General features: G+C 53.4%; 1 protein-coding gene across 4 annotated transcripts; it reads left to right on the forward strand.

Annotated features, from left to right (window-relative positions):
- The first annotated feature begins 976 nt into the window (after nucleotides 1–976).
- On the forward strand, nucleotides 977–24,507 carry CYS1 (cystin 1). Of its 4 annotated transcripts, none has more exons than XR_010117259.1 (4): nucleotides 977–2,026; nucleotides 17,847–17,899; nucleotides 22,598–23,174; nucleotides 23,572–24,507. XR_010117259.1 is itself a non-coding variant. In XM_055254349.2 (3 exons), exons 1-3 carry the CDS (start codon nucleotides 1,709–1,711, stop codon nucleotides 22,701–22,703), a joined length of 477 nt encoding a protein of 158 aa, XP_055110324.1. In that variant the 5' UTR covers nucleotides 977–1,708; the 3' UTR covers nucleotides 22,704–24,507. The 4 variants fall into 4 exon arrangements, 1 of the variants encoding a protein (XP_055110324.1); XR_008652716.2 differs by having other exon boundaries at nucleotides 22,598–22,923; nucleotides 23,029–24,507; XR_008652715.2 differs by having other exon boundaries at nucleotides 22,598–22,923.
- The last annotated feature ends 2,778 nt before the right edge of the window (nucleotides 24,508–27,285 follow it).

Raw genomic sequence — 27,285 nt, forward strand, 5'->3', positions numbered from 1 at the left:
CCTGCCTCAGCCTCCCAAAGTGCTGGGATTACGGGTGTGAGCCACCGCGCCCGGCCTCTTGTTCTCTCTTAATTATAAAAATAAATGGATGTGAATTTGAGTCCCATTTTTATTCAATTTTCTTTTTCTTTTTTTTTTTTTTTTTTTGAGACGGAGTCTCGCTCTGTCACCCAGGCTGGAGTGCAGTGGCGCAATCTCGGCTCACTGCAAGCTCAGCCTCCCGGGTTCACGCCATTCTCCTGCCTCAGCCTCTCCGAGTAGCTGGGACTACAGGCGCCCGCCACCACGCCCGGCTAATTTTTTGTATTTTTTTAGTAGAGACGGTGTTTCACCGTGGTCTCGATCTCCTGACCTCGTGATCCGCCCGCCTCGGCCTCCCAAAGTGCTGGGATTACAAGCGTGAGCCACCGCGCCCGGCCCTTTTATTCAATTTTCTTAGGCATATGTTTTTTAATGTCGACTCCTGAAGTGATAAAATAGTAAAATTTCAAGTCTGGTTGGGAAAGTTTAGCCGAAATTCCATTTTCACAATTATTCTGGAATCCAATCAATCAGGATAAAAGTTAATGTCAAGTCAAGATAGGTGAGTTAAACCCAGGACTTTTGAATTGCCCTGTCTTGGAAAGGCTGGAATTTAAAGTTGCCGGAGGTGGGCAAGGGAAGGAAGTAACCACATCTAAGTAAAACAAAGGACCAACCAACAGGAAGGCTCGCTGGGTTTGAATTCGGCAGCTTTGGAGCGTTTTCTACTCTGGGTTGTGGTTAGTTCACTTAAAAAGAAAAGCGGTTAAGGAAAAAAAAAATCCAAGACCAAAAGCTAGACTTATGACCACCACCTAGGTATTTCCTTTTGCTTCTTTCCTGGGGTGGGGGGGCGGGGCGGGGGTTGCTTTGCCTTTCTCCCTCGTTTTTAAAGTTTTTCTTTCCCAAAAATAGTGACTATTTGGGGGTTTTGATGAGGCTCAGCCTTCACACATCCAGTCCCCGCTGGGGCAACAGAGGGAAGGAGAAGGCCGGAGGGGGCTGTTGGTGCCCGGAGGATCGCCCCTTCCCTCCCGGGGCGTCTTAGGCCTGGCGGACACTGAAAGGTCGGGGCGCACTGACGGCGGGACCTCGCGAACGCAGCGCGCGCAGCCCTCATGGTCTTCCCCCGCCCGCCCGCCCGCCCCGCGCATCGCTAGGGGGCTCAGGCGCTGGGAAGTGCCCCCACACTCCCGCCGCCTCCCACGGGCCCGGCGAGCGTCGTCTGGGGAGCGTTTCCATAAATGAACAAACCCAGCCGGGGCCCCCGCGTGTTCAGCAATTCCAGGCGGCTAGGACAGGGCTGACCCGACGGCGGGGAGCGAGGGGGCCCGTGGGCGGGAGTGGGGGGACTGTAGGGGGAGACCCGGGAGGGGAAGCCGCGCCCGCACCCGGTGCCCTTCGCCGGGGTCTCAGGCCAGCCCCTCCCTAGGGCAGGTGTGCGCCCCCTCGGGACGCCCATGCAGCCCCTGCCTCACCCGCCCCTCCCCAGGCTCCGGCTCGCACCCCCACCCTCGGGCCGCGACCCCCGCCCGGGCGTCCTGGCCCCTGGCCGCGGCCGCTTCCCGGGCCTCGCCCCGCGCCTCCCCCTGCAGCCCGCCCCGGCCGCACCCCCCGAGCGTCCCCGCCCCCGGCCGCGCCCCCTCACCGGGGCCCTCTCGGCGGTCCCGGAGGCGGCGGGCGCGCCATGGGCAGCGGCAGCAGCCGGAGCGGCCGGACTCTGAGGCGACGGCGCAGCCCCGAGAGCCTCCCCGCGGGGCCCGGAGCGGCAGCCCTGGAGGGCGGGACCGGGCGGCGGGTGCCGGTGGCGGCAGCCGAGGCCCGGGGGGCAGCCGCGGAGGAGGTGCCCGGCCGCGACCCCAGCCCCGTAGCGCCCCCCGACGGCAGGGACGAGACGCTGCGCCTGCTGGACGAGCTGCTGGCCGAGTCGGTGGCCTGGGGCCCCCCAGAGCCCGCCCCGCGCCACCCAGCCTGGCCCCGACCCACCGCGGTCGCGGGGAGCGCGGTGAGTGTGGGAGCCGCAGGGCCTCGGGGGACGGCGGGGACCCCACTCACCGGCCGCGCGTCCCCGCTCCAGCCTTGGGCGCCGGTCGCGCTGCGCCCCCTTCCAGCCTCCGACCTGCGTGCTCCCCGCTGCCCCGGCCTCCCCGCCCCTGGGCCCCCGGGTTTCCTCTCTCTCTGTCCCGTCTCCGGGTCTGTGTCCAGGCCTGGGGGCGATCGCGCTGGGAGCGGCCGAGGAAGGACACCTCTAGGCGGAGCGCGCCGGGCTCCCGGCTCCCCTCGGGCCTGCGCCCCCGCCTGGCCTTCTCGGGCCGCCCTGGAGCGGGGCGCCGGGGGTGGTGGCACGGCCGCCAGACGGTGGCTCAGAAGCGCCCTGCCGCGCCTACCGATCCGGATCTTTGCCTTGCTGGGCAGGCAATTCTCATGTTACTGCTATTTTTAAGATGCTGCGGAATTTCTTTTGCGCTTCCTATTCTCTCTCCCTGAATACTCGTAATAACAGTCCTGCTGTTCTAAAAAAAAAAAAAAAAAACAATAAAACGAGCACTCTGGCAACCGTCTTCGCTCCAGCAGAGCTGAATGAACAAGATCTTTAACATCCGCTCCCGGGCTCGGGGAGGATGCCAAAGGCCGCGTCCTCCTCCCTGGGGTCCCGGAGGCTTTGCTTAGCAGCCGCTGGGGGCCGAGGAAGATGCCTTCCTGGGTGGCCTCCGCACCGAGGAATCCTGAAAAGGCCCCAGGGAGGGTGGGGGAGAGGGACAGCCCCAGGCGACAGTGCACAGAGCTCTCTCCCTCTGGCCCTGGTTCCCTGCTACTCTCCCTTACGGTCTTTAAAAAGGAAAAGCGAGCTGCAGTGAGTAGGGCTGAATTATATAACAAGATTCCTTTAATACCACATCAGCCTGCAGTTATATAACACTGACTGGACAAATAGCTGAGAAATTTGGGAGGAATTCACACATAGCAAGGAGGCAGTTAATTTTAGTGTTTATTTTCAAGTGCTTTGGAAACTCAGAGGTGAAAATGAGAGGCAAATAACAAGAGTGGATGTTGTGCCCTCTGATTTGCTAATATTATTCATCATGGTGACTGCTGGCTCTTTAAGTCATTTTCCAGCTATCCTTTGAGCACCGGTCCCGCTGTGGGTGCTAGGGATGAGGCCACACGGCATAGCCCTTGCCCTAAAGAAGTCTGCAGCTCGATGGGGGAAAGTAGAAAGCAGGGCGATGAGAGATCCGTATCAAAAGACCGCAGGAGAAAGCGGCTAATCCCAAGGGAGGCAGGTAGGCATTCCCGGAGGGATGAATTTGGAAGTTGTCCTGAATCTGGAAGGGTCTGTGGACATGATCCAGGCAGCAAGTTCTGTGCAGAGAGAACTTCATGCCTAATGTCACTGGTGGCTGGGGCAGCTGGTGCCCAGGGCATGGGTCAGAGTGGTCTTAAGAGAGTATGCCAGGCTGCAGTGCGCCACGCCAAGGGTATTCCACATTAGTGAGTTTGGATTACTATGAAAGCTGTGGGTATCTGAAAGGTAAGGATTGCGACAATTTGTATTTTAGGAAGGTCACACCGATAACTGTGGGGAGGATGAACTGGACAGAGTCAGACTGGGGATAACATGACCACCTGTGTGTGTGGGTGGGGGAGTCTGCAGTGGTCCAGATGGCTGAGTCTTGAACGGAGACAGTGGCGGTGAGAGGCTTGCAGAGGAAATGGTTTCAGGAATTGTTGAGGAGGTCAGCCAGCTGCAGTTGCCCTTCTGGGTGTGAACTGTGTGGTGTATCTTTTTTTCTTTTTTTTTTTTTGAGATGGAGTTTCACTCTGTTGCCCAGGCTAGAGTCCAGTGGTGTGATCCCGGCTCACTGCAATCTGTGCCTCCCAGGTTCAAGTGATTCTCATGCCTCAGCCTCCTGAATATCTGGGATTACAAGCACCTGCCACCATGCCCAATTTTTGTATTTTTAGAAGAGATGGGGTTTTGCCATGATGGCCAGGCTGGTTTCAAACTCCTGACCTCAAGTGACCCGCCCACCTTGGTCTCCGAAAGGGCTGGGATTACAGGCGTGAGCCACCTCACCCAGCTGACTGTATGTATTTTCTGCACCATAAATGTTTCTTGAATCAATGAATGAATCCTAGAATCACAGATTATTCGAGGTGTAAGGGAGCCCTTGGGTCCAGTTCATTATTTTTAGATAATGCCTACATACTACAGATGTGCGCCACCATGCCCAGCTAATTTTTGTATTTTTAGCATAAACGGGGTTTCACCATGTTGGCCAGGCTGGTCTTGAACTCCTGACCTCAGGTGATTCACCCGCCTTGGCCTCCCAAAGTGCTGGGATTACAGCTGTGAGCCACTGCATCCGGCCAATAACACTACTTTTAGTTTCTTTAGGAAGAAAGGAGGAAAGGAAACCTTTTATAGCTTCATAACTAGCATTTTGGAGGAGAGACATATTCTTCATAAGAGAACATCAAACTCGAGTGAAAGTTATTCTTTTAAGCACTCACATTTAAAAATTTTGACCACTGCTGACTGGGAATGTCTTAGAGACTGTTTATCCCTGAATCATCATTCTGAATATTATGTTTTGTTTTGTTTTTGTGTTTTGAGACAGAGTCTCGCTGGAGTGAAGACAGCGGGAGTGAGGTGGCAGGCACAGAAGCTGAGGTTGTGCTGGGGGAGGGGAGCTTCTGCAGTCATCCAAGTGAGATGTGGGGTCATTTGGACCAGGTTGGCGGGTGGTGGTGAGGGGAGGTTGGCTTATGGACTTACTAGTGGGGTGATGACTGGGATGTGTGAGGAAGAAAGGAATCAAAGTTGACCCAGGAGTTCTTGGCCAGAGCAGCTGGAGGGATGCAGCTGCCATGAACAGACACAGAAAATGTGGAAGGGGCAGGCTTGGGGTGTCATTAACCAGGAAGTTGGTTTTCAGTATGTTAAATTTGAGATGCCTGTCAGACATCCAAACAGAAATGTCAAGTGAGTAGATCTTTGTAAGAGTTTGGCATTCAGGGGAGAGGTCAGGTTTGGAGTTTGTTTAGAAGCCATTAGAACATGGGAGGATTTAAACCCATGAGATTAGATGGGATCACCAGTGACGATGCTGCCAGCGTGTGCTTAGGAAGCATGGATGGGCACCGGGCTCTGTCCTGGGAGCTTCATGTATGTGAACTAACGTGGGACGAGGCCAGGGGTTGAGCACACTGTTCAAAGGTTGAGGAGATAGGGGCATCCTAAAGAACAGCCAGTAAAGGGGAGAAAACCAAGAGAACGCAGCATCCGGAAGCCAAGGGAGGAAGGGGCTTAGGACGGAGGGCGTGCTCAGCTGTTGGAAGTGCTGCTTGGTGGGATATATGCGGGAAGCCTGAGAGCTGGTGGTCGAATTGAGCCACTTGGCGGTCTCAAGGTCCTTGGTGAGAGATGGGTCAGAGAGTGGTGGGAGGCGCCTTGGGCTGGAGTTCATGGAGAATAGGACACAAGGAGTGCGGTGCAGTCAGCTCTTGTAGGAAGGCTCTTTTTACAGCGCAGCAGTAGTGGATGGCGGTAGGGATGGCGCTGCTGGACGTGGAATTCACCAGAAAATCTTAGTCCCAGAATGGGCTGGATAAGAGGAGGTTTTGAGCATTAGATGCCCTCGTGAAATTTGAAGGAACTCTTGGAGAAGAAATTTTGATTTAATCAAGTAGACACAAAATTTTAATTTGAATTTAATTTTATTTTTGAGATGGAGTCTTGCTCTGTTGCCCAGGCTGGAGTGCAGTGGCACAATCTCGGCTCACTGCAACCTCTGCCTCCCGGGTTCAAGCAATTCTCCCGTCTCAGCATCCCGAGTAGCTGGGACTACACGAGCACGCCACCACGCCTGGCTAATTTTTTTGTATTTTTAGTAGAGATGGAGTTTCACTATATTGGTCAGGCTGTTCTTGAACTCCTGACCTCAGGTGGTCCCCCTGCCTTGGCCTTCCAAAGTGTTGGGATTACAGGCGTGAGTCACTGTGCCTGGCCAGATTCAGTATTTTTACTAGCAGGTGGTAATTCAGACTGTTTTCCTCCCTCTGCCTATAAACCTGGGTCACTCAAGGTCAAGGGAAGTACGTTATCTGAGAATTTTTCTGTTTTGCAAGAAAGTCTCAGGCAATAGTGTCCTCACCTTAGGCTGAGGGACGCTGTCATCCACCATTTTTGGAAAGGTTCCATTTGCTGTAGCCATAAAGCATCCGGATAATTCTTTCTTGCCTGTTACCCCAGCCAGGACTTCCCAGTAATCCTGGCATGCAGCTGCCATGGAACTCACGGTGTAAAGAGAGCAGTTACAGTGAGTGCCTGGCGGGACAGCAGCTCCACAGAAGGACGTCAAGGTGATGGGTAACTTAATGGACTTGCAGCAAAACAAAGTCACTGTCCTGAAGACGGTGACTATCTGCCTGTGTTCAAGTCTGTAGCAAAGAACACAAATTTAAATGGCAATGAGTGATATTTCAATTGTTCCAGGGGACAAGAAGAAAGGATGGTGTGGACCCCCAAAAAGCTCATAACCGTGTTGGGAAAGGGTGCGTAAATGCGCGTTTGCAAGTTCCCGTGGAAGCATGTTGGAAAGGCATGCTCCAGTGTGTCTGCACACACGGAGGCGTGGGAATCCCACCCGAGGCAGAAGTCTTCCAGTGGATCTGGTGTCTGAGTTGGTTCTAAAGTATCACTAATGTGTTCCAGCAGTTGACAAAGGGTAGAGCTTAAACAATGTGTAGAAAACTCCAGGCCGGGCGTGATGGCTCATGCCTGTAATCCCAGCACTTTGAGAGGCCGAGGCGGGTGGATCATGAGGTCAGGAGATCGAGACCATCCTGGCTAACACAGTGAAACACCGTCTCTACTAAAAATACAAAAAAAACCTTAGCCGGGCGCGGTGGTGGGCACCTGTACTCCCAGCTACTCAGGAGGCTGAGGCAGGAGAATGGCATGAACCCAGGAGGCAGAGCTTGCAGTGAGCCGAGATAGGGCCACTGTACTCCAGCCTGGGCGACAGAGCAAGACTCCGTCTCAAAAAAAAAAAAAAAAAAACTCCAGAGGTCCAGAAACGATTTTTTTTTTTTTTTTTTTTTTTTGAGATGGAGTCTCACTTTGTCTTGCCCAGGCTGGAGTGCAGTGGCGTAGTCTCGGCTCACTGCAGCCTCCGCCTCCCAGGTTCCAGCAATTCTCTTGTGTCAGCCTCCTGAGTAACTGGGACTACAGGCATGTGCCACCATGCCCGGGTAATTTTTGTATTTTTAGTAGAGACGGGGTTTCGCCATGTTGGCCAGGCTGGTCTCGAACTCCTGACCTCAAGTGATCCATCCGCCTCAGCCTCCCAAATTGCTGGGATTACAGGCATGAGCGACCGCACCCGGCCCAGAAGCACTTTTGAACAGCCTGGAGTTTATGTGTCATTCAGCCAGGCGATGTGGGAGAGCAGAAACCAACGAGACGGGTTTGGATCACGTTTTCACGAGATTCCAGGCTCAGAGGTTGAACTGTCCTGTAGGCAGTGGGGAGCTAGGTGAAGTTTTCTGTGTTTCATAATTTTTAAATGTTTATTTTAAAAATTAGAAGAGGTAATACACAGGCACACGAGGGGACACTGAAAAGGTGCACTGCAGCCAGGCGCGGTGGCTCACGCCTGTAATCCCAGCACTTTGGGAGGCTGAGGCGGGCGAATCACGAGGCCAGGAGATCGAGACCATCCTGGCTAACATGGTGAAACCCCATCTCTACTAAAAATGCAAAAATTAGCTGGGCGTGGTGGCGCCCGCCTGTAATCCCAGCTACTCAGGAGGCTGAGGCAGGAGAATCACTTGAACCCAGGAGGCAGAGGTTGCAGTGAGCCGAGATTGCACCATTGCACTCCAGCTTCGGCAACAACAGCGAAACTCCGTCTCAAAAAAAAAGAAAAGGTGCATTACAAAGAAAGTTTCCCTTCCTCCTTGTTCTCCAACTCTTTCCCCAGCTCCCCTCTCCAGAGATAAGCAGCTTCTCAGTTTCTTGTATGTCTTCTCAGCCTGTGTAATAGAAGGATCCACAGTGGCGGGGGAGGTTGTACTGGGGGAGACTGCATGGGGGCAGGAGCCCTTGTAAGGGAGGAATCCAGGTAAGAGGTAGAGGAGGAAGTGAGGTAAGCCACTGAGTGTGACAAGCAAGGGAAAGCGAGTTTCTAGAATCCAAGATTCCCTGCTTGTGCAGTTGAGAAGATTCAGAATGCTATTAACGGGATGGGCCTAGTTTTGTACAAGTTGAGTTTTGAGTCCTAGGTGGATAATTTCCGTGGGCCGTCCGAAATTCCTGTCAACTGCAAAAAGTGGTTGGAGCTGGAGCTGTCATTTCGCAGACATCAGCATTTGGATAGTGGCGGATGCCATACCAGAGTACAGTTGCTGAGGGAGAGCGTGTGGATCGGTGGGGAAGGATGCCAAGCCTGGAACATGGAGAATATCAAAAACTGAAGGAAGAATTGTCCTCTCTGGAGTTCTATAAAAAGAGGATTTGAAAATGTTAGAAGCCCAGTGCCTCGACCCGGGGGAGGAGCGGGCAGCCTCAGAGGCTCTCTCGCTTCATGGTCCCTGGCTGCCGGCTGCTGTAGGTGATTAGAAGCCTGGCTGCATCACGGTCAGGGGTACAGCCTCACGTTTCCTGCCCTGCTGAGAGGCCATGGTGGCTGCTGCTGAGTACTGGGCACAGCAGGGTGTGGAAATGCCATGGTCAGGATGATGTTGGCCCATGCACTCTTTGAGAGATGCTGACCAAGACCTCTTAGCCTTGGAGCTCTGAGTCCCATAGGGCTGGGGCATGACCCTAACTAGACTCCGGGGAGGAGGGTCAGAGCAGTGGTTTGTGCACAACAGAGGCCCTTCTGCCCCTAAATGCCGTGAGCCCATTACCCAGCAGGGAAAGCAGCCCCCTGCCCAAGGCCACCCATTCCGATTCCCACCAAGCTCTGTTTCTTGATAGTAAATGGCAGACTGCTGTCATTTCTTTCTATTGCTGAAATCCAAGGTGACTTGAGCTTAAGGGACCTCACAGATGGTTCAGTCCCACCTTCTGATTTACATCGGAGGACTTTGGGGCCCAGCAAGGTGATTGTCTATGTCCCCTGGCAGGACTAGGGTTCAAACCAAGTACAAGGGTGTGACCCTCACCTCACCCACACCGGCAGGGCCAGTGGGAGCGTGCCTGTTTGGAGGTCAGGCCAACTGCAATCCACACCCTGCTAGCATGGGCCAGTCTCTCAGACCCTGCGTCCAGTGACAGCCTCGCTGGGTCTCCCTTGCCTTTTTCCCTATGGCTTTGGAAACACCTCCTTCAAGGCAAGGCCTTCCCAGTGGAGACAGGCCCCGGACTGGCAGCCCGCAGCCAGGGGGGTTTCCCAGAGCCCCTTGTCATGGGAGCCATGCAAGACAGGTCTCATCGCAGAGCCCACCTGCACCACTCCCACACATCTGCACTGCTCCCCCGCGTAGACCCCACCCGCACCACTCTCCCACTCAGAGCCTACCTGCACTGCTCAGCTTCTGCTGCCTGCAAAGCCCTGCAGTGGAGCTTCCCCAGGGCACTGGGATCTTGGCCTCTGTGTGGGGAGAACAGTGCCCTCTGGTGGTGAGCAAAGGAACGAGACTAGCAAAATTGTGAAAGCTGGGTCAGGTCCAGGAGAGCCGTTGTAGGAGTTTCTCTACTGTACATGTTCAAGTTTCCTTAAGAAAACAGAAAAGCCAAACAAACCAAACCTGGGCTTCAAAGAACGATAATTCTTAAAGAGGAAGGGGGAAGTGTATCCATACGATGGAATAAAAGGAATGGAATTGTTTTGTCAATTACACATATAACTGGTATGTGTACATACATACATATTAAGCTGCTAAAAATTAAGAGTTAATGGAAGAACTCTTTCAGGAGAAGAAATCCACTGCATATTTTTGTTTTTGATAAATATGCAGTGGATTTTCTAAAAAGTAACCTTTGGGCCGGGTGCGGTGGCTTGTGCCTGTAATCCCAGAACTTTGGGAGGCTGAGGCAGGCGGATCACCTGAGGTCAGGAGTTCGAGACCAACCTGGCCAACATGGTGAAACCCCAGCTCTACTAAAAATACAAAAATTAGCCAGGTGTGGTGACAGATGCCTGTAATCCCAGCTACTCGGGAGGCTGAGGCAGGAGAATCGCTTGAACCCAGGAGCGGAGGTTGCAGTGAGCCGAGATAGCACCATTGCACTCCAGCCTGGGCGACAAGAGCGAAACTCCATCTCAAAAAAAAAAAAAAAAGTAACCTTTGAAACTTTAATTTTCACAAAAACTTTGGTTTTAAGAGTCAAAAACTTTAAGAGATTATCTTATTCAGTTCATTCTCGTATGTTTTCTGCTTCTTGTTTAGCTGTGGTTTGGTCTTTCCAAAGCCCCCCTAGAATTTCAAGGGATGACACACACCCCTCGCACTCACACAAACGTACACATACAAACAGGTGCACACACAAACTGGTCCTGAACTCAGCCCACCTCCCAGGGCCCCAGCGCAGGCGCCGCCAGCTCCCCACGTCCAGGTGTCTCAGTGATCTTCAGGTGAAGCAGCCCCGTAGAAGAGCCCCTGTCTGCAGGAGGCTGGAGCCACCGCCTGGGGCTGCTGTCTTCGCTTTTCATACCAGCTCCCCCTTGCTGCTTCAGCAAGCTTGTGTGTACTGGGAGTCTCATGCTTTTCAGCTGAGAAAGTAAGTTCAAGGCTTAAATTGGCCAGATAAAGGGCCGCACAATAAAATCTCAGGCAGAGAAAAACACAGGTGAAAACAGAAACAGCAAGCCTGAGCCATCAGGGAAATTGCTTCCTCCTGCATCCGCTCTGCGGGGCCGTTCACGCACTGGATGGCATTCCATCCTTAAGGCTGCCCTGAGGCTGCAGTATCTTCAGGTTAGCGAGCAGTGCAAAGTCAGGTCCCTACGCCAGGCATTCCAAGCCCCCTGCTGCAAGGGTCCCGCTGCCCTTTCAGAAGGGCAGCAGCAGGCAGCTCAGTGTCCACCCTGACAGGCCCTGGGCTTGGCTGGATGTTCTGCCTTAGCTTTAAGAGATTCTCAGAGCTGGGCACGGTGGCTCACGCCTGTAATCCCAGCATGTTGGGAGGCCGAGGCGGGTGGATGGCCTGAGGTCAGGAGTTCGAGACTAGTCTGGCCAACATAGTGAAAACCCCGTCTCTACTAAAAATACAAAAAATTAGCTGGTCGTGGTGGCAGGTGCCTGTAATCCCAGCTACTAGGGAGGCTGAAGCAAGAGAATTGCTTGAACCCAGGAGGCAGAGGTTGCAGTTGTGTCCGGAATTGGTGGGTTCTTGGTCTCACTAACTTCAAGAATGAAGCGGCGGACTCTCAGTGTTACAGCTCTTAAGGCGGCACATCTGAAGTTGTTCATTCCTTCTGATGTTCAGATGTGTTCGGAGTTTCTTCCTTCTGGTGGGTTTGTGGTCTCACTGGCTCAGGAGTGAAGCTACAGACCTTCGTCGTGAGCGTTACAGCTCTTAAAGCAGCACGTCTGGAATTGTTTGTTCCTCTTGGTGGGCTCATGGTCTCACTAGCTTCAGGAGTGAAGCTGCAGACCTTCCCAGTGAGCGTTACAGCTCATAAAAGCAGTAAAGACCCAAAGAGTGAGCAGTAGCAAAATGTATTGCAAACAGCAAAAGAACAAAGCTGCCACAGGGTGAAAGGAGACCCGAGCGGGTTGCCACTGCTGGCTGGGGCAGCCTGTTTTATTCTCTTATCTGGCCCCACCCACATCCTGCTGATTGGTAGAGCCCAGTGGTCTGTTTTGACAGGGCACTGATTGGTGCGTTTACCATCCCTGAGCTAGACATAAAGGTTCTCCACCTCCCCACTAGATGAACTAGATACAGAGTGTGGACACAAAGGTTCTCCAAGGCCCCACCAGAGTAGCCAGATACAGAGTGTGGACTGGTGCACTCACAAACCCTGAGCTAGACACAGGGTGCTGACTGGTGTGTTTACAAACCTTGAGCTAGATACAGAGTGTCGATTGGTGCATTCACAGACCCTGAGCTAGACACAGGGTGCTGATTGGTGTATTTACGATCCCTGAGCTAGACATAAAGGTTCTCCAGGTCTCCACCAGACTCAGGAGCCCAGCTGGCTTCACCCAGTAGATCCCGCACCGGGGCTGCAGGTGGAGCTGCCTGCCAGTCCCTCGCCGTGCACTCGCATTCCTCAGCCCTTGGGTTGGTCGATGGGCGCTGTGGAGCAGGGGCTGGCACTCGTCGGGGAGGCTTGGGCCGCACAGGAGCCCATGGAGGGGTGGGAGGCTCAGGCATGGCGGGCTGCAGGTCTAGAGCCCTGCCCCGCGGGAAGGCAGCTAAGGCCCGGTGAGAAATCGAGCGCAGCGCCGGTGGGCTGGCACTGCTGGGGGACCTAGTACACCCTCCACAGCCGCTGGCCCAGGTGCTAAGCCCATCACCTGGAACTCCAGCTGGCCCGCAAGCGCCGTGCGCAGCCCAGGTTCCGGCTCGCGCTTCTCCCTCCACACCTCCCTGCAAGCTGAGGGAGCCGGCTCTGGCCTTGGCCAGCCCAGAAAGGGGCTCCCACAGTGCAGCGGTGGGCTGAAGGGCTCCTCAAGTGCCGCCAAAGTGGGAGCCCAGGCAGGAGGCGACGAGAGCGAGCAAGGGCTGTGAGGACTGCCAGCAGGCTGTCACCTCTCAGTGAGCCAAATCACACCACTGCACTCCAGCCTGGATGACAGCGAGACTCTGTCTCAAAACAAAACAAACAAACAGAAAAGGTTCTCAGGCTGGGCATGGTGGCTCACCATGCCTGTAATCCCAGCACTTTTTAGGAGGCTGAGGTGGGGGGATCGCTTGAGCTCAGGAGTACCAGACCAGCCTGGGCAACAGAGGGAGACTTCGTCTCTACAAAAAATACAAGAATTAGCCTTGTGTGTTGGCATGTGCCTGTAGTTCCAGTTACTCAGGAGGCCGAGATGGGAGGATTGCTTGAACCCAGGAGTTGAGGCTGCAGCGAGCTACGATCAGGCCACTGCACTCCAGCCTGGGCAACAGAACAAGACCCTGTCTCAAATAAATAAATAAATAGGCCAGACACAGTGGCTCGCACCTGTAATCCCAGCACTTTGGGATGCTGAGGCGAGTGGATCACTTGATGTCAGGAGTTCAAGACCAGCCTGGCCAACATGGCAAAACCCTACCTCTACTAAAAATACAAAAATTAGCCAGGCGTGGTGGCACACACCTGTAATCCCAGCTACTCTGGAGGCTGAGACAGGAGAATCGCTTGAACCCTGGAGGCAGAGGTTGCAGTGAGCTGAGATCACACCACTGCACTCCAGCCTGGATGACAGAGCAAGATTCCATCTTAAAAAAAGTAAAAAATAAAAATAAAACACGTTCTCCATCTCAGCACGGGGAGCGCAGCGATAGAGGTCAAGGCAAAGCCACACCCATCACAGGGTACTGGGCCGGGCTGGGAGAGGAGGGAACCCTGGACAGCTCCTTGGTGTTGAACCAAGTACACCAAGGCCTGCATGGTGAGGAGACGGGAGCATGAAGACGCTGTTGTCGTGATCCCTTCTCACCCTTGCACTCCCCCTCCTCACCTCCTGAGCGTTCACAGTGACCCTAGAAATAGAAGTGCGTGACTTCAGGGTGTGTGTTTGGCCTTGATTTTGAATTCTAATGGGGGGCATGAGCTGTTGGATCACCCAGCCACTGTCTGGCTTCAGTGACAGGCATCTCACCGCCTCCTGGGGCAGCCTCTCCCTCGCAGGCAGCTCTGACTTAGTCCTCTGTGTTGAACACAACCCACCTCCCTTTAGTGCGGACACACTGAGCCCCTGGGACAGGCAGAAGAAGTGTGGCCTATTTACACATGAGCTCTTCAGATATTTGAGGCAGCTACTCTGATCGCTCAATTTATGTCATGGGAACTTTGGACATTGACAGGTTGCTTTCTGGCCTTATTACACATTATCCGGAAGTTTCCACTACCTTGCATTCCTGGGTTAATTCCATTAGGCTCATGAAACTTCTATCTTCTATGATTTAAAAAAAAAATTTTTTTAAATACTTTTTTCGGCCAGGCGCAGTGGCCCACACCTGTTATCCCAGCACTTTGGCAGGCTGAGGTGGGTGGATCACAAGGTCAAGAGATCGAGACCATCCTGGCCAACATGGTGAAATCCCGTCTCTACTAAAAACACAAAACTTGGCTGAGCATGGTGGCAGGCGCCCGTAGTCCCAGCTACTCGGGAAGCTGAGGCAGGAGAATCACTTGAACTCAGGAGGCTGAGGTTGCAGTCAACCAAGATTGTGCCACTTCACTCCAGCCTGGTGACAGAGCAAGACTCTGTCTCAAAAAACAACAACAACAACAACAACAAAATAAAAATAAATTTTTTTTCTGCAGAAAGGGTAATAGGATATAAACTCTAAGTCTTTGTATGTCTGAAAATATCTTCATTTTCTTAATACCTGATTAATGGTTTATTTGGAATTAAAATTCCGAGTTCAAAACAGCTTTCCCTTATACCTTTGTAGCCATTATAACAGTGGCTTCCAGTGTCACTGATGAGCAGGTGAGGCCACCTGACTCCTGGTTTCTTGTAGGTGGCCTGTCTCCACCTGCTCATCCCTTCCTGGAGACTTTTAGTTATTTAATTTTTAAAAATTTAATTTTTTTTTTGTTTTTGAGACAGAGCCTCGCTCTGTCACCCAGGCTGGAGTGCAGTGGTGCAGTTTCAGCTCACTGCAACCTCTGCTTCCTGGGTTCAAGCAATTCTCCTGCCTCAGCCTCCCCTGTAGCTGGGATTAGAGGTGCCCGCCACCACGCCCTGCTAATTTTTGTGTTTTTAGTAGAGACGGGGTTTCACCACGTTGGCCAGGCTGGTGTGGAACTCCTGACCTCAGGTGATCCACCCGCCTCGGCCTCCCAAAGTGCTGGGATTACAGGAGTGAGCCACCACGCCTAGCTGGTTCATCTTGATTATTCTTTCATGCGCCCTCCCCCTTTAAATGTTTGTGAGTCCTTTTATGACCATTTATATTCACTAACCAAAAACTGGTTGACTAGCACATGCAGCTGGAGTGGGTTTCTTTGTAGTCGTGTACACCTATTTACCTAAAAGTTTTTTCCTTTGAACAGAAAGATCTTGCAAGCTCTAAGAAGCTGTAAGCTCAACCCAGGCACCTCTTATGTTTGCAGCCTAAATTCTCATCACCTGGGTGGTCCAAAATACTTCAAAGTATAGATTTAATTTAAAGTGGTTTCAGACCGGGGATGCCTGCTATGTGTCTGGCAAAAGCAAATGCATCCCCCCTCTGGAGGAAGGCCTCTTAGGCTTCAAAGAATACCCATAGGGAATTTTTCAAGGATGATAAGCTGCCAATGACAAAAAATAACCACCTCCCCAAAAAACCAAGTGAAGACTTAGAAGAAACAATAAACAACAATATACCAATGAAGATCTCAGTTACTAAGATCACCAGACACAGATTATAATCAACTACGTTTATTATGTTTAAAGAAAACACCTGCAAAGGACAAGGATTATAGAAAGTGACCTAGAAGATTTGAAAAAGAACCAAATAGGACATCTGGAAATGGAAAATATAATAAGCAAAATGAAAGATATCAATGGTATAGGTTTAACAGATTAGACAGAGATGAAGAGAAGATCAGTGAGATGGAGAGAGGGAGAGAGAAATGACCCAGAACACAACATAGAGAGACAAGGACCTGATAAAAGATAGCCGGAGAAGAAACTACAGCAAATATCATATTCAGTCATGATGTGACAGAAACTTTTTCTTTTAATAAAGGATTAAGATGGAGATGACTGTCATCATCACTTCCTTTCACTGTACTACTGGAGGTCCCAGCCAGTGCAGAAAGGTTAGGGAAAAAATGTATAAGGACCAGAAAGGGAAAAATCAAATGGTCATTATCCCCAGATCATGTGAATGGGAAATAAGAAAATCCAAAGGAATCCATAAATTACTAGAACTAATAAGAGAATTCAGTAAGACTGCTAAGCACAAGATAAATTCATATATCTCTGACCAGGCCCAGTGGCTTACGCCTGTAATCCCTACACTTTGGGAGGCTGAGATGGGAGGATTGTTTGAGTCCAGGAGTTTAAGACCAGCCAGGGCAACATAGTGAGACCCCATCTCTACAAAAAATGAAAAATTAGCTGTTCATGGTGGCAGGAGCCTGTAGTCCCAGCTACACGAGAGGCTGACATGGGAGGGTTGCTTGAGCCTGGGAGGAAGAGGCTGCAGTGAACTATGATCAGGCCACTGCACTCCAGTCTGGGAAACAGAGCAAGACCCTGTCTCAAAAAAAAAGAAAGAAATTTTTTAAAAAAATGTATATATCGCCATCATTTCTGAAGCATCAAGCAGGTAGAAAATTTTATTTTAAAAAGATAACATTGCTGGCTGGGCACGGTGGCTCATGCCTGTAATCCCAGCACTTTGGGAGGCCAAAGTGGGCAGATCACCTGAGAGGTGAGGAGTTCGAGACCAGCCTGGCCAACATGGGAAAACCCCATCTCTACTAAAAATACAAAAATTAGCTGGGCGTGGTGGCAGGCACCTGTAATCCCAGCTACTCGGGAGGCTGAGACAGGAGAATCACTTGAATCCGGGTGGCAGAGGTTGCAGTGAGCCAAGATCGCACCATTGCACTCCAGCCTAGGCAACAAGAGTAAAACTCTGTCTCAAAAATAAATAAAATAAAAAGAGATATCCATGGTATCTCTATAGGGAAAATGATAACTTCTTAGAAGACACTAAAGGAGTCCTAAATGAATAGATATTCCCTATTTATAAATTTGAAGACTCATTATTGTAAAGCTATAAGTCCCCCTAAAATGATCTGTAGTTTAATACAACCCTAGAAAAATCCCCAAGGTTTTTTTCCCCTAAATATGACAAGCTGATTATAATACATGTATAGATGGTCCCTGATTTTGATGATTCAACATAGGATTTTTCCACTTTACAATGTTTTCTTCGGGCCGTAACCCCATTGTAAGCCGAGGAGCACCTCTACATGGAAGTGCCCACAGCCAAGAATCACCAAGACTCTCTTGGAAAAAGAAAGAAGCCGGGAAGACAGGCTTTAGCGGACAGCAAGGCTTGCCTGATGCCAGGAATGAGACAGGGTGGTTCTGGCACTGCATGGGTAGGCAAGTGGACTGTCGGACCATAGAATCCATGGCAGCCACATGCTGTGTAGACACGTCCTTGCCTTATGAAGAGAAAGCACTTCAGTGGGGGAGGGAGAGGGTTCTGGGCAATGTTTAGAGTGGGGTCGGGGTCATGGTTCCTGGAGGTGACACATGGGGTGTCCTCATGCTAGGTGGCAGTGGGCCCCAAGATCCCTGGAGGTGACACACGGGGTGTCCTCGTGCTAGGTGGCAGTGGGTCACATGACCCCTGGAGGTGACACACGGGGTGTGTCCTTGCTAGGTGGCAGTGGGTCACATGATCCCTGGAGGTGAGAAACAACCCTCACATGGGTGGTCGTCTGGGAGGCAGCGAGTCTGGCCCTGGCTCTGCCACTTGCTCTGTGCGTGAGCTTTCCAAGTCGCTCTCTTCTTGCAGCCTCCGTTTTCTTGCCGGTGCAATGAGTGGATGGAACTTGACAGCTCGAGAGCCTTTCCAGCTCTCAGGCTTATGGATCCTGGGTTGAAAGTGGTGGCCATCGTCTGTCCACACAAAGCCAAAGCCTTAGGCAGGCTGCACTGTTGACAATCTTTGAATGTCTCTTCATTTCATCTTTCTCAAGGTGTGTGCAGAGCAGAGCACAGAGGGCCACCCGGGAAGCAGCAGTGTCTCTGAGTAAGTACCGGGGAGGCACATCTCTCCCAGAAGCCACGGGTTCTTTTTGTTGACTCCAGCCAGCCTCAGAGCCCTCCTGTCCTCCAGGTCCTCACGAGGTTTCCAGAGGCAGCTCCCTCTAAATGCAAAGCCCTAGCCCTCAAGGGAAGGTCCTGCCAAGGAGATTGCAGAAGGCTCACCATCTCACCGCAGCTTTGCTCTTCCTCCTAAAAAAGGCCATGACCTGGATCAGACCAGGGCACGCCCAACCCATTTCCTATTTGCGCCGTAACTCATTGAAAAATATTCAGGTGCCATGCTGTGCGCTGTGGCCAGATCTAGGAACAAGACACAGCCCTTAAGGAACTCGCAGCCCAGGGCCAGCAGCAGGCCCACCTGCAGCTCCACGGCATGTTACCAGGGAACCACGCTGAACACCCTTGAAGGTAGCAGGCGAGGAGCCTGGTCTCATTTCCTCCTTTAAAATCCCGCAACCCCAGAGCCCAGGCCTTGTCTGTCTGCTCCAGGGATGACTTTCCACCCCAGGAAATTCAACTTAATTGTTGAATCTGCAAATTTTAACTTTTCAGTATGTTTGAAATTTTTCATAATAAAATATCAAAGAAGAAACCCTTCAAAGCACAGTTTAAACATCTCCCCCTCATACTCTATCCCCTTCCTGGTCAAACTAGTGTCCCTCCTCCCGCATGGTGCAACTTCCCAGCCCCCTCCCACATGTGGCCTCTCCTGTAGTAGGTCCACGTGATGTGGTCCTGCCCTGTCCCCTCTCTTCTCTCCAGGCTTCATCACAGAAGGAATCAGATTCGGGTCTGGTCCCTCACAGCTCCAGGCACATGGTAGCATTTCATAGACGCTTGTTGACAGGATTGTTTTATGTCAGCCTGGGGCATGTGGGCCTTGACCCAGTCCCGACCATCCTGACAATGCCAGGTCCTTCCCCCGGGAGGGCCCTGAGGAAGCAGCAGAGGGGAGCAGCCATGCACTTTGGGAGGCCGAGGTGGGCGGATCACCTGAGGTCAGGAGTTCGAGAGCAGCCTGGCCAACATGGTGAAACCCCGTCTCTACTAAAAATATATAAAAATTAGTTGGGAGTGGTGGCACGTGCCTGTATTCCCAGGTACTTGGGAGGCTGAGACAGCAGAATCCCTTGAACCTGTGATGGGGAGGTTGCAGTGAGCCGAGATTATGGAGTGCGCCACTGCACTCCAGCCTGGGTGACAGAGCAAAACTCCATCTCAAAAAAAAAAAAGAAAAAAGAAAATTCTAGACCCAATAGAATAACACAAATGTTCTTGCCTCATTTAACATGTGGGTTTCTGAGGCCCAATTACAAGGATTTGTTCTCTCTGGAGAAGCGTATTGCTTTCTTTTCTTGGAGTGATTCTCCTTGGAAAGGTCCTTTTCTTTTTAAGAAATTCGTGACTTTCAGCCTGGGTAACATAGGGAGACCTCGTCTCCACAAAAAATACAAAAATTAGCCAGGCGTGGTAGCACATGACTGGGGTCCCAACTGCTCACAGGAGACTGAGGTGGGAGGATGGCTTGAGCCTGGGAAGTGGAGGCTATGGTGAGCCGTGATCCCGCCACTGCATTTCAGCCTGGGTGACAAAGCAAGATCCTATCTTAAAAAAAAAAAAAGCATGGCTTTAGGAATCCCTGCTGATGGAAAACCTGACAGTGAATGAGAATTTAAATGAACATTCATTTCTTGACTCCCTCAAGAGTGGGGAGACTCCCCAAGAATCCCTTTAGGATCATTTTTTCCCTTTTATCTGTGTGCCCCCACCCAAGCAGGGGAAGGAAAGAGCTTATGGCCCCACCTGGCTCTCCAAGCCCCACCAGTTGCCCCATGGTGTTGGTGGAGGGTTGCCAGGCAGACAGGGCAGGGTTGGCTGTGGAGCCCAGTGGAGCCTGGCCCCTCGCAGGCCCAGGACTGCCTGCCGTCCTGCCCACCCCAGCCCCAGGGCTGCCCGTCAGCTTCCCATGCGCCAGTCCCTGCTTTCCTTTCTCCCCAAGATTCCACCTACAGGGCATGTCGGGTGCTGAGTGAGACAGGACGAGTGAGGAGAATGGCTGGGTGACTCTGGACGGCCACCTCCCTCAGGGCTCAGCTTCACATCCATAGGCAAGCGGGGGGCTGCCTGGTGAGCCCAGAGGGGCTTTTATTCCTGTGGGGGTCCCCAGGTCCAGAAGTGCTGCTTGGGATTCCTGTTGGCCAGGAAACACTGTTGCCCTTGATGGTGTCTGGGCATCCCGTGCCCATTCCTCTTCCCAACAATCCTCAGGGGAGCCCAGGAGGATGGTGGGAAACAGGAAGGGCAGTGACCGGGTCTCTCCTCTGTACTGGGTGCTTTGCTAGTCCCTTACTCTGTTTTTTTGTTTGTTTATTTGTTTGGTTGGTTTTTCTTTTTTGAGATAGGGTCTTGCTGTGTTGCCCAGGCTGGAGTGCAGTGGCGCAATTTCAGCTTATTGCAAACTCCACTTCCCAGGCTCAAGTGATTCTCCAGCCTCAGCCTCCTGAGTAGCTGGAACTACAGGCGCGTGCCACCATGTCCGGCTAATTTTTGTACTCTTTGTAGAGATGGGGTTTCACCATGTTGGCCAGGCTGGTCTCGAACTCCTGAGCTCAAAGCAATCCACCTGCCTCGGCCTCCCAAAGTGCTGGGGATTATAGGCATGAGCCACTGCACCGGGCCAGGCATGAGCCACTGCGAAACTAACAGCATCGCAGCGACTTCTGTTGAGTGCTTCCTTAGTGCCCAGCTCTGTGGTAGACACACCGCAGACGGCGCCTGGTCCAGCCCTCAGGCTGGCCTCGTGGAGTAGCTGCTGGGTTTTATCCACAGGGGCGTGAGGCCTGGTGCATGCCTTGCCCACAGCCACACAGCGACTGCGTGGCAGAGCCAGGTGAGATCTGCCTGGTTCCAGAATGTCTGCGTTTCCACTGTGTCTCAGGGCTGCAAGGAACACGTATTGCCTTCAGTACTTTCAGGGACAGGCAGTGTGCCAGGAGCCCTGCAGGCGTCAACAGTGACCATGCAGCTGTTTCTGCGCACTGGCCGCGGGCGGTGCTAATAAGTATGGTCCCTGGAGCCAGCTGGTCAATAGGGGCATGACGTCTCTGGGACATGGGAGGAGTGTGTCCCCTGGACGCCTGGAGGCCCTCTGCTAGATGCCAATCCTTCCTGGGGGATGAAGTCAAGTGGCTGTGCCAGGGGCCCAGCTCTTGCCCTGAGTTCTGAGAGAGCCAGACGGGGACCCGGAGGCTGTGCTCTGAGCATCAGTGGGAGTGCAACCGCAGTAGTCAGAGGGACATTTAAGTCCATCCAGCCCAGCCCCCTAAGCTCGCAGAGGGGGAACCAGGCTGGGAAGTGGGGGGCAGCTCACCCCAATGTCTGGCAAGTGGCAGAGCAGTTGGCAGTGTTCCCCTTGCCCGGAGTTCCTGGCTGGCCACTGGGAGGGCAGCGTCCAACACCTGGCCATGGGCAGCTGGCCTGCCTCTCCTGGACCCTGTCAGCGGCAGACCTGCACACCCCCTTCCGAGGCAGCATCTCCAGGAGGCAGCACCCAGCCTGACCGAGGCTTCACACCCTGCCCTGGGCTCCTGGGACTCCCTCCTGCAAAGGTCCACACATTTTGACACAACCGTGGCAGGTCCGGGGGCAGTCAGCACCATCCAGGTGTCTACACAAAGTCCAAAGGTCTGGGAGAGCAGGACGAGCCAGCAGGGTCCAGGCTGGCGCAGCCACTTTCTGGAGCCCAGGCAGCAGGAGCAGGAGTCCTGGCCTCGGTCCCTCTCAGCTGGGCTCCCAGGTGGGCTGAGGGACTGGCGGGATCCTGAACGTGTGGTTCCCCAAAATGAGCAGCTCCTGTGAGACCCCAGAAGAGGGTACAAGCACGGACCGATGTCAGCAAGCAGCCAATATGACAGTAATTCCCTTTTATTTATTTATTTTTTTTTAAGACAGAGTCTTACTTTTGTCACTCAGGCTGGAGTGCAGAGGCTCATTCACGGCTCACTGCAACCTCCACTTCCTGGGTTCAAGCCGTTCTGCCTCAGCCTCCTGAGTAGCTGGGATTATAGGCACCTGCCACCCCACCCGGATAATTTTTGTATTTTTAGTAGAGATGAGATTTCACCACGTTGGCCAGGCTGGTCTCGAATTCCTGACCTCAAGTGATCTGTCCACCTCGGCCTCCCAAAGTGCTAGGATTACAGGCATAAGCCACTGCGCCTGGCTGTGATTCCCATCGATTAAGGCTGTGGTGTGCCTGATTCCACATCACACGCTGCCCATGCATTATCTTATGCCTCAGAACGACTCATGAATAAAGTTGTGTGCTTGAGAAAAATCACAGAGGCTCGGAGACGCACTGGCCTTGCCTGAGGCGCGTGGGTGAGCCGCAGAGCTGGGATTCAAGCTCCGTCTTCCCAGCCCGGAGCCCATCCTCCCTCAAACAGGGCAGGTGCTGGCTTCCACTCTGCGAGGGCTCAGCGTTGTGGGAGATGAAGCGGACGCAGTAGAAGCCTGCTGGTGGATGTGTGCTGGGCGAGAGAGCCACAGGGTGTCCCCAGGGCAAAGGCTTTGGTTTGGGTTTCAGGATGGGCCCACTAGGAGCCACTGTGGTGGCCAGGGGAAATGAGTGTGAAGGCACTGTCCTGCCTCCTGAAAACCCTGTCCCATTTCTGACCCACAGAACCCCAGGCAGCAGTCGCAAGAAGCCCGAGAGGCCGGCAGCCATCTCCTACGACCACTCGGAAGAGAGGCTGATGGCGAGCATCGAGCGGGAATACTGCCGCTGAGGACAGCATGCCCCGCCCCCGCCGGGCATCGGAGGCACCTGCTGGCTGGGGCACCCCCTGCTCGCCCAGAGCTCTAGCAGGAGCTGAACCACCTCCAAAACGCAGTCACTCCCGGATATTCAAAGCTGACCTTTCAAATCCACTTTCAGACTATGCTGACCTGGGCCAGCCACTGGCGGCCATGGTTGCTGGTGGGGCGATGAGCTGTGTAGACTCACAGGTGAGTGGGCCTGGGCCCCCGGCCCCTCTTCCCCAATGCGGGGAGCCTGCCCGGTTCTTCTGGAGCCTGAAATGCGTGCCCCTCTTGTTTGCCCGCTCTCCACAGTGGGGAGGGCTCACGAGGACTAGGTGACACAAGCAAGCCCCTCCTGGCCTGGCATCCGCGCCACAACACTTCCGGAAGGTTCCGCTGTGGAAGGTGCACCCGCGCTGCTCCCTCAGTCTCAGGCCCATCTCTCCAGGGGTGGCCAGGTCAGCTTAGTGCTTCTCAACTTTAACTCCCTAATGAGCAGCCTGGGGGTGCTGTTGACATTGCAGGGCCTGAGGTTCTGTACGTATAACCAGCTCCAAGTCCAGGCCCAAGCTCCGAAGCCCCAACTGCACTTTGAGGAGCGAGAACCCCAGCTCTGATCTGCCTTGCAGTGGGAGGTAGAGCTCGTCACTGCCTCTCTGGGCCTCAGTTTCCCTCTCTGGAAAATCAGCTCTGGCAGCTCTTGGAGGCCCTCCCCAGCTCTGACAATCTGGAACTGCTGTCACTGCTGTTCCCTTGCCCCAGGCACAGCACTGCCTTCCCTGTGGGGAGCCAGCGCCCAGGTCCAACCGGGAGAGGGTCTGCCTGACACTGGCTTTCCGGTTCTCCCTCTCACAGGCAGCCTGGCCAGTGCCTGCGGGGCTTTTAAATTCTCTTCCCGCCTGGGTGGAAGATGGGAAACCACAGCAGTGAGGCAGGAAGAGCCTTGGAATGTTCCTGGTTGACAGATGGGAAAACTGACCTGCCCAGGACGCCGTGGGAACAGGGGGCGGAGCTCCGGCTAGAGGGGACTCCTGTGTGGGCGAGCAGGTCTGGAGCCTGGACCCAGGTGCGGCCTGCTGGGGGACAGCTCCGGGGGAGAACTGTGGGGAGAACAGCGGTCTAGAGAGGCAGGAGGCAGGAGGCAGGCGGTAGGCTCCTCCCCAGCAGCCTGGAGGGCATCAGGACAGAGGGGGACGGAGGAGACAGAAGGGAAAGAAGGAGACAGAGGGGGAAGGAGGAAACAGCGCGGCTTCTGCTGAAGCCAGTACAAGCCTGGTTATCTGGCTTGACCCGCCAACACGGAGGCCTCCTCAGCGTTTTCTTTTTCCCGAGAAGAGCTCCAGCTCGCACGTCCTTAGAACACGGCAGACAGAGCAGGAGCATCTCAGGAACCAACGGCCAGCTCCTTGGCGCCGTCCCCAGACCCACAGGCCTGCTGCAGCCATCCGCAAACGGCCATTTCCTTGAACTTTTGAGAGTGCCTTTGACCAGCTGTTCGCAGCTGGGAAACTCCAACTTTTGTAGTCGGAGCTTGGAGCGGCCCCCGCAAGGGCATGGCTCAAACCCTCCCCGGAGCTGGGAGCCGTTGCTTATGCAAGCCTAACCGTTTCTTTCGATATAAAGATGGAAGTCGTTACTATATTTTAATAATGCAAATACATCTTTAAAAATAAGTTAACATTCTATTTCTTATCACCAGATGGATCAGGCTTTGAATTTAATCATGTAAATGTTTGTAATTTTATGTCATTTGATTAAAATGGGACGCTTTCAATTGGTTTCCAAGAAAAAGATGATACCTTTGCATTTTCTGGTGGAAAAGGCGTAATATCCTTAATGAGATCAAAGTGTTAGGGGAAAAAAATTCCAAAAGTAGTTACAAGCTATATCAATGTCAAAGTAAATGCGCTTCATCAAAGCTAAGAAGTTACAGGAATTGTTCTCAGGTTTTTCAAAAAATTTTTCCTGAATTCAGAAAAGTGTCTTCTGAATAGCAGCTAGCCAAATAAAGCGGTGTGTGTGTACTGCAGCTGTAGGTGAACTTAAAAATAATAATAAAAAGAACAAATAAAGCAGTGTGTACCAGCCGCTGAGCTGGCCCTGTCTCTGTCCTGTGAGACGGAGGGGCTGTGCCTGGAAGTGGAGGGGTGGGCTTGCTGCAGACTGCAGCCCAGCCCGAGTCTGTCCCGGTGCCTCCTGCGTGCCTGGCACCTCCTCAGGCATCTTCCTGGCTGCCCCACATTGCAGGTGAGCCTCAGCGTCCTGCTCAGAACTACGGGTAGGATTTGCTCACTGCCAGGATAGGACTGTGGCTGGAATGGAGGCAGAAAGAAACACACCTCAAAGGCAAAAATGACGCATGTTGTCTGGAAAAATCTTAAGTGACCACAAACGTGTCTCCCGGTTTCTTTCTTTGTTTTCTTGAGACAGTCTCACTCTATTGCCCAGGCTGGAGTGCAGTGGCACGATCTCAGCTCACTGCACCCTCCACCTCCCAGGTTCAAGCAATTCTCCTGCCTCAGCCTCTCGAGTAGCTGGGATTACAGGCATGCGCCACCACGCCTGGCTAATTTTTTTGTATTTTTAGTAGAGACGGGGGGGGGTCTCACCGTATTGGCCAGGCTGGTCTCGAACTCCTAACCTTGTGATCCGCCCGCCTCTTCCTCCCAAAGTGCTGGGAATACAGGCGTGAGCCACCGCACCCGGCCATGTGTCTCTGGTTTCTGTAGTATCGAGAGGTGACAGCGTGCTTGCAGTCCTCACACGCTCTCGGCGCCTCCTGCCTGGGCTCCTACTTTGGCGGCACTTGAGGAGCCCTTCAGCCCACCGCTGCACTGTGGGAGCCCCTTTCTGGGCTGGCCAAGGCCAGAGCCGGCTCCCTCAGCTTGCAGGGAGGTGTGGAGGGAGAGGCGGGAGCGGGAACCTGGGCTGCGCACGGCGCTTGCGGGCCAGCTGGAGTTCCGGGTGGGCGTGGGCTTGGCGGGCCTGCACTCGGAGCAGCCGGCCCGCCCTGCCGGCCCGGGCAATGAGGGGCTTAGCACCCGGGCCAGCGGCTGCGGAGAGTGTACTGGGTCCCCCAGCAGTGCCAGCCCACGGGCGCTGTGCTCAGTTTCTCACCAGGCCTCAGCTGCCTTCCCGCGGGGCAGGGCTCGGGACCTGCAGCCCGCCATGCCTGAGCCTCCCACCCTCTCCATGGGCTCCTCTGCGGCCCGAGCCTCCCCGACGAGCACCACCCCCTGCCCCACGGTGCCCAGTCCCATCGAACACCCAAGGGCTGAGGAGTGCGAGCGCACGGCACGAGACTGGCAGGCAGCTCCACCTGCAGCCCTGGTGCAGGATCTACTGGGTGAAGCCAGCTGGGCTCCTGAGTCTGGTGGAGACATGGAGAACCTTTATGTCTAGATCAGGGATTGTGAATACACCAATCAGCACCCTGTGTCTAGCTCAGAGTCTGTGAATGCACCAATCGACACTCTGTATCTAGCTGCTCTGGTGGGGCCTTGGAGAACCTTTGTGTCCATACTTAGTATCTAACCGATCTGATGGGGACGTGGAGAACCTTTATGTCTAGCTCAGGGATGGTAAACGCACCAATCAGCGCCCTGTCAAAACAGACCACTCGGCTCTACCAATCAGCAGGACGTGGATGGGGCCAGATAAGAGAATAAAAGCAGACTGCCCGAGCCAGCAGTGGCAACCCGCTCGGGTCTCCTTCCACACTGTGGAAGCTTTGTTCTTTTGTTTTTTGCAATAAATCTTGCTACTGCTCACTCTTTGGGTCCACACTGCTTTTATGAGCTGTAACACTCACCGCGAAGGTCTGCAGCTTCACTCCTGAAGCCAGCGAGACCACGAGCCCACCAGGAGGAATGAACAACTCCAGACGCGCTGCGTTAAGAACTGTAACACTCACTGCGAAGGTCTGCAGCTTCACTCCTGAGCCAGCGTAGACCACGAATCCACCAGAAGGAAGAAACTCCGAACACATCCGAACATCAGAAGGAACAAACTCCGGCCGGGCGCGGTGGCTCACGCCTGTAATCCCAGCACTTTGGGAGGCCGAGGCGGGCAGATCACGAGGTCAGGAGATCGAGACCATCCTGGCTAACAAGGTGAAACCCCATCTCTACTAAAAATACAAAAATTAGCTGGGCGAGGTGGCAGGCGCCTGTAGTCCCAGCTACGCGGGAGGCTGAGGCAGGAGAATGGCGTGAACCCCGGGGGGCGGAGCCTGCAGTGAGCCGAGATCGTGCCACTGCACTCCAGCCTGGGTGAAAGAGCGAGACTGTCTAAAAAAAAAAAAAAAAAGAAGGAACAAACTCCAGACGCGCCACCTTAAGAGCTGTAACACCGCGAGGGTGCGCGGCTTCATTCCTGAATTCAGTGAGACCAAGAACCCACTAATTCCAGACACAGTATGAGAGTTCCTTGAAGATGCTACAAAGCCACAGGATCTGAGAAAACACTGTCTACCGCTGGCTCTGAGAAATGCTGGGTGTGTTTTCTTAGGAAAGGAGCAGAGTCCTGCTGTTGCACTCCTCCTGACATGTGTGTTCCCAAGTCTCTCCT

Source organism: Symphalangus syndactylus, chromosome 18 (genome assembly GCF_028878055.3).
Source record: "Symphalangus syndactylus isolate Jambi chromosome 18, NHGRI_mSymSyn1-v2.1_pri, whole genome shotgun sequence".
Classification (NCBI taxonomy): domain Eukaryota; kingdom Metazoa; phylum Chordata; class Mammalia; order Primates; family Hylobatidae; genus Symphalangus; species Symphalangus syndactylus.